This window comes from Adiantum capillus-veneris, chromosome 6 (assembly GCF_014529385.1).
Source record: "Adiantum capillus-veneris isolate H3 chromosome 6, ASM1452938v2, whole genome shotgun sequence".
Taxonomy (NCBI): domain Eukaryota; kingdom Viridiplantae; phylum Streptophyta; class Polypodiopsida; order Polypodiales; family Pteridaceae; genus Adiantum; species Adiantum capillus-veneris.
The window spans coordinates 7,075,423-7,090,266 of record NC_140936.1 but is presented as its reverse complement, the minus strand read 5'-3'; the positions used below and the strand labels follow the sequence as shown (position 1 = coordinate 7,090,266).

The 14,844-nt window shown below is 45.0% G+C and overlaps 1 protein-coding gene across 7 annotated transcripts in view; it reads left to right on the top strand.

Moving 5' to 3' along the window:
• The first annotated feature begins 1,308 nt into the window (after positions 1–1,308).
• Positions 1,309–14,844, top strand: part of LOC147455101 (uncharacterized) — a 58,946-nt gene continuing 45,410 nt past the window's right edge. The window contains exons 1-5 of one of the 7 annotated variants that reach the window (XM_086513941.1): positions 1,309–1,423; positions 1,497–1,540; positions 1,614–1,719; positions 2,466–2,553; positions 2,656–2,742. In XM_086513941.1, coding sequence (XP_086370067.1) covers positions 1,400–1,423; positions 1,497–1,540; positions 1,614–1,719; positions 2,466–2,553; positions 2,656–2,742 — 349 coding nt within the window. In that variant the 5' untranslated portion in view covers positions 1,309–1,399. Of the gene's footprint in view, positions 1,545–1,613; positions 1,720–2,465; positions 2,554–2,655; positions 2,743–14,844 lie in introns of all 7 variants that reach the window. The other 6 variants (XM_086513944.1, XM_086513945.1, XM_086513940.1 and 3 more) reach the window with 6 other exon arrangements.

The following is a 14,844-nucleotide window of genomic DNA, read 5'->3' as shown; positions in this document are numbered from 1 at the left end:
AGCTACTCAGTTTCTTTGCGTATAGAAAATCTTCTTTAAAGCTACCATATAAGCTGGTAGTACATTTAAAGAGTCCTTAGAATGCCTATAAAAAAACAAAACCTATTGGCATACTGCATGTTATATTATCCGTATTCTACATATCACCACCAACCCAATAGAAACAACTTCAAAAACGACGTAATTAGGCATTGTAGGCTACAAATTTCTTATGTGTTGTGCTAGCTGGCTAATGGATGCCAAGTATGTGTGGTAGCACTTTGTATTATATATTCTTCATCTTGTCGCACCAGCAAAGATTTGATCGTTGCAATCGTTCCATTACTGGTATACGTCACCCAATTGCCATTGTCAAACCCAAAAGATGGTAATTGTCTTCTCTCGCTTTTGCAACCTGCACGTTGTAATCTACATTGTTGCGGTGAAGCTGATAAGGGCACTAATTAATTCAACATCGACACCTGCGCCTTGCTCTCTCGATTCCTTCCTCTCTCTCTCTCTCTCTCTCTCTCTCATCTGTGTTGTGCCATGTTTGGAAAATGAAACATAAAAACATACAACGTCATGAAATACCCTACTCTACTCATAGGATAAGTTGCTTGCAACATATCATGCATGGGTGCAATGTGGAAGTTGACTATGAGGTGCTGGCTCATGGTTATATTGAGATTAAAGCTGCTTGCAAGATAGTAATGCAAACCACCAAAGGACATGGAAAGATAGCACCAACGCCGTTTACAAGGTAGGGGCTATCATAGTATCAGAGGATTCTGTGAGATTGTGACTATGCATGCAATGAAAGAATAATGATGGGTGGGAACTTGGGGCTTGGCGAGTATATCAATCATTGATGCTGCACCTTATAGGAAGTTCATTAGTGATAGGAACCGGACCCAATAGTACAAGAGTTGTGCATAATTTGAGGGACTAATTGTCAGCCTTGAACTACGCCATGCAAAGCCATCACAAGAGCACTCACAAGTTGATGGCATTCTGGCTACATGGAGCCTTTATTAGTCCGCTGGGAAGTAGTGAGTGGGAGGCTGGAGTAATTTACTGCTTACATTTAAATTCTCTCCCATTTTTAGCTGCGGAAGAGGTAAATTTAAAGGTGAAAACTACCACTATAGTGCAGGAATTGCAGGCCATAAAGATGTGTGATCCAATACTAAGGCCATGTGCATGTGTGATCCATTATACTAAGGCCTGGCTCTGAAAGAAACTGAGAGAGTTCTAATGAGAAGGTTATGTACTAGCAGTTATTATATGTATAAATTGTTCACGAGAACAAAATACAACTTGTATTGAAGCACGTAACACAAATTAACCACCCCTCCCCACACCCGCTTCGTATGTGTCTGCTGGGAATTGAACCTCGCCCGCTCAGAGAAACTTGCAAATGAGCAACGAAGACGGTTCTGAGGTATGGGAGCTGCCGCTGATTTGACTTGTGTTTCCCTGCTATTACGTAGTCTGCTCCTCTTTCTTCTTGACAGGAGAAGGTGCTGCATCGCCAAGATGGCCCAGGATCTCCTCCTCCGTAAGTTCTCCTTTTGCTCTCTGGCCTGACAATTAGCTGAATGTGTTTGTGTCTATACTGTCTCTATGTGCAGCTATAAGCCGCCACCTCAGTTCAAAGAAATTGTCACGCCTCCACTGCTGCAAGAATCCCTTCCAGACACTGCAGAGCTTTGGTTGGTTCGCATTCAAGACAACCAGGTATAATTTCTGCCAGTAGCGGCGCACGCACAACACCCACGTACACCTCAAAACATTTTGAAGCGAGTGCTCCATTATGAATGTAATGGTGCATGAGGTGGATGCATGTCATTTGTGAAGGCATCCATACAAAGAAAAAATCTTCAGTCAGGCGTTTAACAAGCTCGTTCATTTTCCAATAATCCTATATGGCTTGTTGCACGGAAGCAAGGAAATAAGCATGCGAGTCAAAGGCACTGCCGAACATTTAGCTGTTTCGTATTTGCCAGATAGATTTAAGACAAACGATGAAAGAATCAAAACCTGAGACACTTGCACAGGAATGCATGAACGCGTGCACGCGTGCACGCACTCACACACCTAATCCGTGTTGCCTTTGCATATTTGACTGGCTAGCAACAAGGTTTATCTATCTGATTTACAACCTGCTCCTTTCCTACATCCTTCCATGTCTTCATCAATCTGTTGGTATGGTCACAAGGATACCACTGATGATTGCATGAGGTTCTCAATTGGACTCTCACAAATTGATTTGCCGATGCACGTGTGTTTAAGTTTTGGATAATTGATTCGTAAAGCAGGGGATTGACCATCACATGATGCCATTACTTAAGGTTCTGGTGTTTGTGAATGCATTTAGGGCTGCTTGCACGTGGGCTGCTCAAAATTTTTAAGGATCATTTGAACACATTGAAATTTAGCTTTTGGATGTGTACACGTTTCTGATATTGGGCCTAAAATGACAGTTAAAAGCTGACGAATTCAAGGGAAAGCATGTGACACTTGCTTTGAATGCTTCCGATGGCAAGATGGGTTGTTTTGAGGACTCCAAAGGTTAGCTAGTCCCTCCAGCTCGTTGTTTTTTCCAGCTTTAGTGGGAACCTTTAAGGTCAGGAGTTGTTACTTTGTTTAGACCTTAATTATGATTTCAAGCAGGGTCATCCTATGAGATTTTAGATCTACAGAATGTGGCTGCAGTCCAGCCATTTGCTTTCCTGCCGAAGGGTGATTCACCCTTAGAGGGTAAGCTACACGGTCTTCTTAATTGTGGGAAAACATTTGTGTAAGAAAAAAACAGTCCATTATTAAGTGATTGAGGTTGACAAATTGCATGCACTTCTCATCATTTGGCATTGCAAGTATACAACCCAGGTTTGAATGGTCAAATATTTTCCAATCATGGTTTTGTGCAATGTTTGTCATGATTGTTATTCATGTTCTACCTTCATATGGTTAAAGGTTTATGTGTGGTCCCTGACGATAATGGCATGGAAATTAAGACTACCATGTAGCCCATCGGTTGTAAAGTAAAGAAGGGTTTTTTGGATTCTTTGGGAAGAGTAAGGCATTATGATCACGAGAATGTTGATTCTAGAATGCATTAACCTTTGGATGCAAAGGGGATTGAACTGGCCTATAGTGTTAACCAACTGTTAGGAAGAATTTAATATCAATTTTGTCCATCATATGTGCTAAAACTTTCATGTGAAGACACTTTTTGCTTGTCTGTGAAAATTCACAACAGAAGTGTGTCTTACCAATGCTCACAAGTCATGATTTGATGTCCTGGAAGCAAATGATAGATGCGACTTAAGATCAGTCTCGTCTTTAGGTGTGTCTTGTCGTTAGATTTCCAGTGAAGATTGCCTTTCCAGATTTGCCATCAAGTTTTAGATTTGCAGGACATGCTCAAATAAATGGGATCTATTTTTGGCAGCCCTTTTATGTGTTTAGAGAAGTTACAGACATTTGTGCCATTGATTAAGATGGCTCTATGTCCTTCCATTGAGTTTTCAGAGTTCATTACATATGAGTGGGAGGGCGTGTTACTCTGACAGAGGATCGTGGTCACGGGTAGACCAAACCAGTGGCTTAGATGTCATATAACGGGTCACGTTGTGAAGGATTGTCCCAGGGGATGCCCACAACAACAGTTTGGTCATGAGAGAGCTCGACCTTCTCAACCACATCAGACCAAGCAGAGATTTTCTTAGCAGCAGGACAGTGCACGTGAGCATATTAGAGAATAGAGGGGATAGTTAGCAGCAGTCCAGTTTGAGTGATTAGCAGAGACAGAGGCAGGCAGGCAAACATTTTTTACAGACGGGTGATGAGATAGCTTGTCGAGAATGCAGAGTTGCCTCAAGATAGGCCTCTTGATGAGAGCTGCTAGACTAGGAGCCAGAGATTCAGCCATAGCAGTTGGATTTGCCATTGGATTGGTAGGCAGATCCCGGAGGTGGACTAGAACAAGAGGATTCACAGTTAGAGGTACATTTGGACCAGCCTGAGGTGCACTTGGTGTGTCTAGTTCCGCATTCTGTTTCTTTGGAGATCCAGTCATAGGTTCCTCTCATAGTACTGAGTAGGCACTATTGTGAGACAACAGGATATGGAGTCTTTGTAAATGGGAGGCCACCAAGTGCCAATGGAAAAGAACAGACGGAACAAACTGTTAAGCACTTCCAACAACTGAATTGAAAGAGATGCACGACACACAAGATGGGCAGTGTCGGGGTTCCACCCGAAGAGAGCACTGCCCTAAATTGTCACGTAACACATCCAACCCTATGTGTCCGTGGACAAATTACAACACGACAAGGGTTCAGTCAGTCGAGTCAGTCTAGATTAGAAGTGATCTGGCACTTTTGTGAGTCTATTCGTAGACCGTGCATGCCGAGACACTTAGTGTAGATGCATATCCTCTGGTTGCACACAACATGATCATCAGTATTCCCATCAGAATCCATCAGATTCCATCGGGGGAATTTTCCAGTGCATTTAGCCTATTTTACCTATTTTTGGTATTTTTCACTTATTAATTTAAGTGACTTTCCAACAAAAGTAGGTAGGGCAATTTGGGTAAGAAAATATATAAGCAAACCAAAGTTAGCACTATTTGGCAGAAGAGGCAGCAGGAGCACATGCTCAACAGGCACCTTCTCAGCAGAACCCCCCCAAGAGACCTAGTGTTTTTGCTCCATAGCAACAGCCTAGCGTTTTTGGACCATATCAGCCAGCGATTTGCACTTGCAGATTCCGGCAGCAGCAGGACATCAGATCAGCCTAGCCTTTTACATTTGCAAGACAACCGGCGTCAGAATTGCAGATTTTCAGCCCTAGCGTTTTTGCATCTGCAGCCAACCCTAGCGTTTTGCAGATTCTCCGCGACGGAAACTCAAGAACCATCAGCGTTTTCAGTTTTCAGCAGTTAGCACCCGCAGATCAATCCCCGAACCTCGCAGATCTCACCTTCCCGCAGCATTTCCTCGCCGCACGGTTAGTTTCTGCAAGGTTTACAGTTTCAGCCTGGAAAACGCAGATTTCAGCATCTGCGTTTTCAGCGCGTCGTCGTCGCATCGTCATCATCGACATCATCACCGACATAGAGTCAGAATTCAGCAGATAGAAGATTTGCAGATTTCAGCCCATAGCGTTTTTGGACAGCAGTAGAAAGATTGCAGATTTCAGCCCTTAGGTCGACTTCGTCATCACCGTCGTCACCGTCGACATAGCCTAGACTTTCATCAGTCACATGCATTCAGTTTGTGCCAGATTGTGCAATCATAAGTAGACCATTCTCGCCAACGAGAGTGGGGCCTTCGGAGGAGGGTTTTACAACATCTCTGGTGTCGTATCTCTCTTCTCTCTCGTATCTCTCAGTCTCATACACTTGCACGCACAGTGTCCATTCACTTTGTTTGTGATGATAGCATTCTCTCATTAAGAACGGAAGGCTCTCCCTTTTATAAGAACAAAAGGAACCTTGAGCACAGATCAGATCACTCATCTTGAGCAAAGCGCAAACAATCATTCCGCTGCACCTAACATTGGTATTAGAGCTTTGGCAGTGTTCTGTATCACTCAAGGAAAGAACCACAAGAACCGCAAGAATTTTTTTTGCTTGTTGAGGTTTGCCGAACCCAAGTTCGCTTGGGCGTGTCGATTCTTAATCGTGTTTTTTGAAGAGTGATAGGAATCCCAAGAAAGAAGAGCTTGTCCAGCCTCCCCTTGTGTCTCTTTTCACTCATTGAGAGCGGACCGTGCACTTAGCGGCCGGTCAATCGACGTGAGGTGGGAAAAAGCAACCTTGGTGTGAGCGCAAGGCCGCAAAGGGGTGCGCCCGCGGAAAGGAGTATAACTCGTGTGAAGAGAAGATCCTTCTCGAACACGGTTTGCAAGCGAAAGAAAACCTCAAGAACCTCAAGAACTCAAGACGCTCAAGAATCCCAAGAACCAAGACCCGCAAGAACCCAAGTTCCTCGTGAACTTAAGAACCCAAGACCACAAGAACCCACGACTTCAGTGGATGGTCTTCACTCGAAGCGGAATGGATACTTCGCTTGGAGGTGATGAGCATGAGAGAGGCAAAGAAGAATTTTCTCACCAAGAGGTTTTTTCGACCCTCCCCTTTCCCCATCTACGTCAAGGATTGCGCTAACTCCTATGGAGGAGTTGGACCACGAAAGAGAAGCAGAAAGAAAGGCCTACGAAGAAAGATGGGCAGCCATAGATCGTGAATACGATGCAAGAATGGAAGCCATAGACCGTCAGTACGACTTGGAAGAAAAAGAAAGTCAAGCAAGATTTGATCGCGAGACCAAAGCAAGAATGCAAGAGATGTTGCGACTCTTTTCTCAAATGCAGGCACAGTGAAACCGGCCTGTTCAATCCAAAAAGGGCGGTAGACTTTACTTTAAACCTTGATTTAGCTTTCACCCATTATTAGTCGTCTATTTTACCTGTACTTTCAAGACACATCAAAGGGGAGAGGGATACAGGCTGCTAAATTGCACCTGTATGAGTAGACGGACACCAGATTGGCCCCTAACTTAGGCGCCCCTTTCGGTATTTCTTTATTATTCAAAAGAGGGAATAAACGCTGTGGTTCCTACAAGCTGCCCCGCACAAACTCGGCTGAATTTCCACTGTTCCAGCCCGATTTCGGCAGCGTAACTGTACTAGAACCCTTCACGGTCAGTATTCCCACGCATTGACCGACCTTCCCGACGCATACGGGCGCTTTGCAAAACCTGGCGAGAATCTGCAGCACGCTGAATTCTCTGTTTTCAGCCCTGAAAATGCGCCAGATCGCCTGTACAGCGGTCCCCTTGCGTCCCCGAACCTCCTGGGGGTATTAGGGTCCGTTTAGGGCCAAAACCCTAAACCTGCAAAAATACACAGCAGGCTGTAATTCACTGTTTCGGGCTCCGTTTCGCGTGCCGGTCGCATCCCTAGCAAGTCCTCGAGCTCCCGCACCTGTAGGGCTACTTGCCCTTTGAATCGGACGAGATTTCTGGCGTGAAACCTCTCCGAATTCACCTGTACCTGCGGGGGGATTAGCCGCTAGCTAATCCAGTACCTGTGCAAGAGGCTCTTGCCTCGGCAATCGCGCATGAACCCACACAACTGTACATTGGTCAAATGAAGAGCCCACTAGAGGGGCATAACATACTGCCAAAGGGGAGAGAGAGGGCAGTGCGTAGCGTGCAGGGCATCACTCCTGGCACCGCACTGTGCATAAGAGGGAAAGCAAGCACTCCATAGCTCTTAACCTGTGACAGAGACTTGCAAAATGAGCCTCCCAGCTATAAATCACGTTTTTGCCTTCTCTATAAGTAGTAAACTGGCCTCAGAGTGCCAAGTGTCACTCATTTGTGCATTTTCCCGCTTTAGACCCTCGGGTCTAAAAATATCTCACCTGCAGCCTCTGTTGACTTGGCCACAGAGTAACAAAATGATCCCCATGTCAAACTGCACGTAATGACGCGAAGACATTTTCAGGTCCCAAAATAGCAGTTCCCTAAATTTTAGGAGATGCTGCCATTGTATCTTTCTAGGTCATCCGACCCTCTTTGTACACTGCGGCCACATCCAGAACTGAAATGTAGCCTCTGTAGCAAAGGATTCCACTTTGGCTAGTCAATGACCCCACTTGGCTAACCATAGTCCTTGTCCAACCTTAGTGCTCTCTTGCCCTCAGGCCCGGACTCCCTCTGGACAGTTCCACACTAGCTATGCAATGCAGGGCAGTTAGATTTCCCGAGGGGTGTTTCCAAAAAGTGAAAGTAAATAGATAATAAGAAAGAAATCAACAAAAAGGATAGATAGTAGTCACACGCTGGTGACATACCCCCCTCCTGAAATCTCAAACGTCCTCGTTTGCATCTATGTCGTACATGCTTACTGTCAACACTGATGTATTCAACACCTGTCGACACATATACGACACATACATGCTCATTGTCAACCCTGGTGTATTCAACACCTCGTCGACTCATGTATTGCCTGCGTGTGAACCCTGTCCCAATGACATAGTGGTAGCTTCGCACTCTGCCATTGCTTTGAGTCACGAACTTTCCAATGACAAAATGGTAGCTGCACATTTTGCCACTGTCTTATAGTACACGTTGGATCCCGTAACACTTGCGAGCATACCCAAACCGACAGTTTAAGAATGCAGTTACACATGTACTCTTTAATAGAAGCAATCACTGTATCCTTGACAGACTGACAAGAAATACTCACTTCTATAGCACTAACCAAACTTTTGGACATTCCATAAGAGCAATTGCCAAACTGACAATCTGTACAGCTCTAACATTCATGTAACAGGTATTTGATTTGAGCTCACTTTAAATACCATGTACATCATTTGTTTCAAAAGCCATTGTCACACTGACAATCCATGTAGCTTTGAAACTCAAGGGGTCAAGGTAGGTTGCAAATCGAAGGCTTCCAGGTAGAGTGATAACACAGTTGGTGACTCTGCAAGTTCACCTTCTTCCATCCACTTAGCATCCATTGGTGGATAGTTTCTGAACTTTACCAAGTAACGCCTAGCAACCTTGCCTTTCACTTTCCTTTCTTTGTGTGCCAAAATCTGTTCAGGGACCAAGATTTCGTCAAGTTCCTCGACTTCCGGCTGATCTTCAGCTGGAATAGCTTCTGGCACATCACCCACATAGGGTCTGAGAAGACTCACATGAAACGCATTGTGAATCTTCCAACTGTCAGGCAATTTCAGCCTATATGCAACATCACTGATTATGTCGCACACTTGAAAAGGCCCATAGTAACGCATGCTGAGCTTTGGAAACAGTCTTTCCTTGCCCTTCATCTTCTTTAACCTTGCCTTTTCAAAGCGTAAAAGCACCCAATCACCAAGTGAATATACCACTTCACGACGGTGACGATCAGCTGCTTTCTTTTGCTTTGCCTGAGTCCTTTCTAAGGCCACTTTGACCTTCTTGTACATTTCATCCATGTCCTGAACATACTTATCTGCTTCAAATATCTTGTCCTTTGTATGCAGTATGGGAGGAACTTTCTTGCCACCTTCAACTATCTCAAAAGGTGCCTTGCCAGTTGATGAATGCACTGTATTATTGTATGCATACTCCACCAATGGCAAATATTGCTCCCATTTTCCTTTATGCTCTGACACATAGCACTTCAGCAGATCTAGGACAGTAGAATTTGCCTCTTCTGACTGCCCATCTGTTTGAGGATGAAATGACGAAGAGAATTTGAGCGTGGTGCCCATATTCTCAAACAAGCCTCTCCAGAACAAACTAGTCATGCGTGGATCACGGTCGCTAATAATCGACTGTGGCATGCCATGATACTTGAAAATATTGCTCATAAACAAGCGTGCCATCTGATCTGGCTTTATCTTCTTCCTGACAGGAATAAAATGAGCCTGTTTGCTGAATCTGCAAATAATGGTCCAAATACCATCATTTCCTGTCTGCGTTCTTGGAAGATCAAAGATAAAATCCATAGCAATACTTTCCCATGGTTTATCTGGAATAGGTAGTGGTTGCAATAACCCTGGTGCCTTTTGCCTGTCAAACTTGACCTTTTGGCATATTAGGCATTCTCGCACAAAGGCATCCACATCCCTTCTCAATGTAGGCCAATAGAAGAATGTCTCAACCGCTTTAACTGTAGCATCGATACCACGATGCCCTGCATACGGTGGGACATGACTCTCTTCCATAACTTTGCGTCGCAATGGCTTTGTGACACACAATCTGCCATGCATCATCATGAACCCGTCTTTAAGAAGATAGTGTTCATGACGTTGTCCATCCATTAGTTGCTCGAAGACCCTTGCAAAATCTTCATCATTTGCATACTGTTCTCTCATATCATCAAGTTCATGATGATAAGGAATCGACACAGCTGAAATTTGTGGCTTCCTTGACAAGGCATCAGCCACAACGTTCTTCTTGCCTTCCACATGCACAATCTGAAAATGGAACATGGACAAGATATTTGCCCATCGCATATGCTTCTCAGATAACTTTGTCTGTGTCAAGAAGTATCGCAAGGTCTGATGGTCCGTTTGGACAACAAAGTCTGCACCTAGCAGGTAGTGTTTCCAACTTAAGAGCGCATGAATCACAGCCAGTAACTCTTTCTCATAGACCTGCATGGTCATCTCTGGCCCTTGCAAAATTCTGCTCTCATAGGCTACTACCCTGCCATCTTGCATTAGCACAGCACCAATGCTACTACCGCAGGCATCACACTGGACCACAAATGACTTCCTAAGATCCGGCAACACAATGACTGGATCTGAAGTCATCTTTTCCTTTAAGAGATTAAAAGCTGAAATCTCTATCTGATACTTCACGTGCAAAAACCAAGTACGCAGAAAGATGCTTTTTCATTACAGAAGTAATAGCAGAAGCTGATACAGTAGGAATAGACTCCCCTTTAAGCTTTACATCCAGAATGTGAGTCTTTCCCCTGCTCTGTACAGTGATCTTTTTGTTGTAGGCATCCATGATTCCCTGTACACGAAATAACCAAGGAATACCTAACAACACATCACATCCGTCCAGTGGCATGATGTAAAATTCTTCAGCATCTACATAGGACTGGATATGTAGACGCAACTTTCCAATGATGGGTGTCACAGCCTCTGTATGGCCAGGACATGCCAAACCTGCCTCTGCTGTATACCCCATCTCTTCAGGTCTGATTCCCAACTTTGAAGCCAATTCTGGGGAAATAAAGTTGGCTTTGGCACCTGGATCAAAGAAGATAAGCACTGTTTGATCCCTAACCTTTCCCCATGCTCTGCAAAGCTCACTTGCATCTGAATTTGGCTTGTCGCCCACCATATCTGGCACTAGACCAGCCATGGGCTTCTTTCCTTTCTTGTCTTCCTTGTCTTCAGAATCAGCTGGCCTTTTCTTTGTAGGACAGTTGTAAGCGATGTGGCCAGGCTGCTCACATATAAAGCATTTGTTCTCTGTCCTCAGGACCTTCTTTTGCTCTTCTGACTTGCGAGGAAAACGTCTTTTCCATTTCTTTGCTGGTCCTTTTTCTGATTCAGCCGTAGCTTTGTCTTTCCCTGCGTTGGCTGACTCCTGAGTCCCTTTAGGAGCCTCATTGGGAACGTGCTTCTTGGCTGAATTTTTCTTGCCTGATCCTGCCTTGACGCCAGTGTTAAATTCACAATCTTCTCCCTTGAGCAAACCATTGCCAGTGTTTGCTACCTCGATGAGCTGCGTCAAAGTAGTGACTTTTGTCTTCGTGCAGTATTTTCTCAATCCTTTGGGTAGGCCACAACAGTATTTTTCAATCTGTTCTGTCAATGGCACAAACCTATAGGAAGTTACTGGAAGTAGAGCTTTCCAAAACTTCCGATTGTAATCATCCAGATTTCTGCAAGTGGCAGCATTAAGCTGGTGCCATTCTGTCATGACATCTGCTTCGAAATCATCAGATAACCATGCTGCTGCAAAAATCTGCTTGAAGTAAATCCATGTGGACGGAGCTTGCCCTTGAAGCAATAAAGTTGTCCACCATTGTCCCGCATTCCCTGTCAAGAAAGTGGCTGCCTTGCGGACCTTTGAAGCCTCTGTAAAGTTTCCCCCTGCATAGGCCTTATCAAACTGCTGGAGGAATGAAAGAGCCTTCTTCCTGTCATCAAACCCTGTAAAGGTCGTGAATGACACTCCTTTGCCACCTTCTTTGTACGGAGTTGGCCTCTCCAGCGGCGTTAAATTGTCATATGGAAGTGACTGAAACATGGGAACACTATTAGGGTTCATTTGTGTTCCTTGGCCGCTATTAACTTGACCTGGAAATGCCATATTTGGCTGCTGATTTGTAATTCCAGCCATACCAAAATTTGCCTGTGGCATCCCAAATTGGCCCTGAGTGCTCTGAAACCCTGGTAGCATGCCCGTGACACCATACATGGGATTAGGCATCATCGTTTGAGCACCCGCAAACACTGTTCCTGGCGTATAAAACTGATTTCCAGGTGCATGACCAGCCATGCTCTGAAATACCGATCCACCTCCAAAATAGCCAGGGTGTACTGAAGGTGGTGGGAAGACCTGTTGCATAGCCTGTAGGTTGCTTCCCTGCCCATTAGAACCAGCTATAGGTTGTTGAAAGGTGGCGGGCTGAATTGGTACAGCTTGAAAAACTGGCATCTCAGCCACCTGTTCTTGCACCTTAGGCATACGTTGTGGAGACTGCATGTTCTCCGTCAAGTGTACAGGTGTTTCCATTGACTGTGCGGTATGAATCACCTGTGCTCGAGCCTTAACAGGCTTTTGAATATGATCCAGTGACCCAACTTGCTGAGACGGAACAGGAGGTTGCAGAAAGGCTAAAAACCTCGGATTCTGCATTACTTGTGTGAACATAGCCACAGCAGTAACCAACTGGGTCCTGAATATATCATCATCAGTCTGTGGTGGTCTTGAGGACTCACCCACTTCATGTGTCTGTTGACCCTGTGAAGAGGAAACCTCTTCAGTCACATCATCTGGTCTGTCAGCCATAATTACAATTCCCTGTGTCTCGTCTATGATCCCCTGTGTCTTCAAGCCGAAAACTGACCAAGGCTCACTTCTATGGGAAAAAGTGATTTAATCCCGTCGATGAAACCATGAAACCGGCCTGTTCAATCCAAAAAGGGCGGTAGACTTTACTTTAAACCTTGATTTAGCTTTCACCCATTATTAGTCGTCTATTTTACCTGTACTTTCAAGACACATCAAAGGGGAGAGGGATACAGGCTGCTAAATTGCACCTGTATGAGTAGACGGACACCAGATTGGCCCCTAACTTAGGCGCCCCTTTCGGTATTTCTTTATTATTCAAAAGAGGGAATAAACGCTGTGGTTCCTACAAGCTGCCCCGCACAAACTCGGCTGAATTTCCACTGTTCCAGCCCGATTTCGGCAGCGTAACTGTACTAGAACCCTTCACGGTCAGTATTCCCACGCATTGACCGACCTTCCCGACGCATACGGGCGCTTTGCAAAACCTGGCGAGAATCTGCAGCACGCTGAATTCTCTGTTTTCAGCCCTGAAAATGCGCCAGATCGCCTGTACAGCGGTCCCCTTGCGTCCCCGAACCTCCTGGGGGTATTAGGGTCCGTTTAGGGCCAAAACCCTAAACCTGCAAAAATACACAGCAGGCTGTAATTCACTGTTTCGGGCTCCGTTTCGCGTGCCGGTCGCATCCCTAGCAAGTCCTCGAGCTCCCGCACCTGTAGGGCTACTTGCCCTTTGAATCGGACGAGATTTCTGGCGTGAAACCTCTCCGAATTCACCTGTACCTGCGGGGGGATTAGCCGCTAGCTAATCCAGTACCTGTGCAAGAGGCTCTTGCCTCGGCAATCGCGCATGAACCCACACAACTGTACATTGGTCAAATGAAGAGCCCACTAGAGGGGCATAACATACTGCCAAAGGGGAGAGAGAGGGCAGTGCGTAGCGTGCAGGGCATCACTCCTGGCACCGCACTGTGCATAAGAGGGAAAGCAAGCACTCCATAGCTCTTAACCTGTGACAGAGACTTGCAAAATGAGCCTCCCAGCTATAAATCACGTTTTTGCCTTCTCTATAAGTAGTAAACTGGCCTCAGAGTGCCAAGTGTCACTCATTTGTGCATTTTCCCGCTTTAGACCCTCGGGTCTAAAAATATCTCACCTGCAGCCTCTGTTGACTTGGCCACAGAGTAACAAAATGATCCCCATGTCAAACTGCACGTAATGACGCGAAGACATTTTCAGGTCCCAAAATAGCAGTTCCCTAAATTTTAGGAGATGCTGCCATTGTATCTTTCTAGGTCATCCGACCCTCTTTGTACACTGCGGCCACATCCAGAACTGAAATGTAGCCTCTGTAGCAAAGGATTCCACTTTGGCTAGTCAATGACCCCACTTGGCTAACCATAGTCCTTGTCCAACCTTAGTGCTCTCTTGCCCTCAGGCCCGGACTCCCTCTGGACAGTTCCACACTAGCTATGCAATGCAGGGCAGTTAGATTTCCCGAGGGGTGTTTCCAAAAAGTGAAAGTAAATAGATAATAAGAAAGAAATCAACAAAAAGGATAGATAGTAGTCACACGCTGGTGACACACAGATGCAACATGATAAAGAAAAGGAGACTCTCTTCTTCTCCCAAGCATGACACACACGATTTGCATGATGATTTGAATCATAATGATTTGCATAACGATTTGGATGACAATGACAAGCATGATGATTTGCATGATCAAGATGTGATTTCTCACAAGCATGATGATTTGCATGATCAAGATGTGATTTCTCACAAGCATGATGAGTTGCATGAAGATGATGCGATTGTTCACAAGGATGATGTATTAGTGGATGCTTTTTCTAGCGAAGCTAACCTCGTTGTAGATTCGATCAATCACGAAGAACCGATCTTGGCTCTCAAGCCTAGGTCAAAAGAACCCCCTCAGAAAGAACCCCTTCAGGAAGCATTGATCTTGGCTCTCGAGCCTAGGTCTCAAGAACCCTTATAGGAAGTATTATGTGTTCGCATGATTGATACACACGCATTGTTCGAGTGTTTCATTTGTGCTCGTTTCTTGTATTTTAGTCAGCGTCTTTATGTGATCCCTTTTCCTAAGCATGACATATTGTACGTTGAGCACGTTTCGCTCATGAATGAGCACGAATGTATGCGGATTGTTCATGAAAAGCTGAAAAGTATGTATGTAAGGAAGTCACATTCCATGTATCTTCCTTGGCATGACACAGTTGTAGATAGAGCACATGATAGTATGAGCACCAAGCATGGGCATTTCCGTTGTGAATTGCCACAGTTGATTGATTTA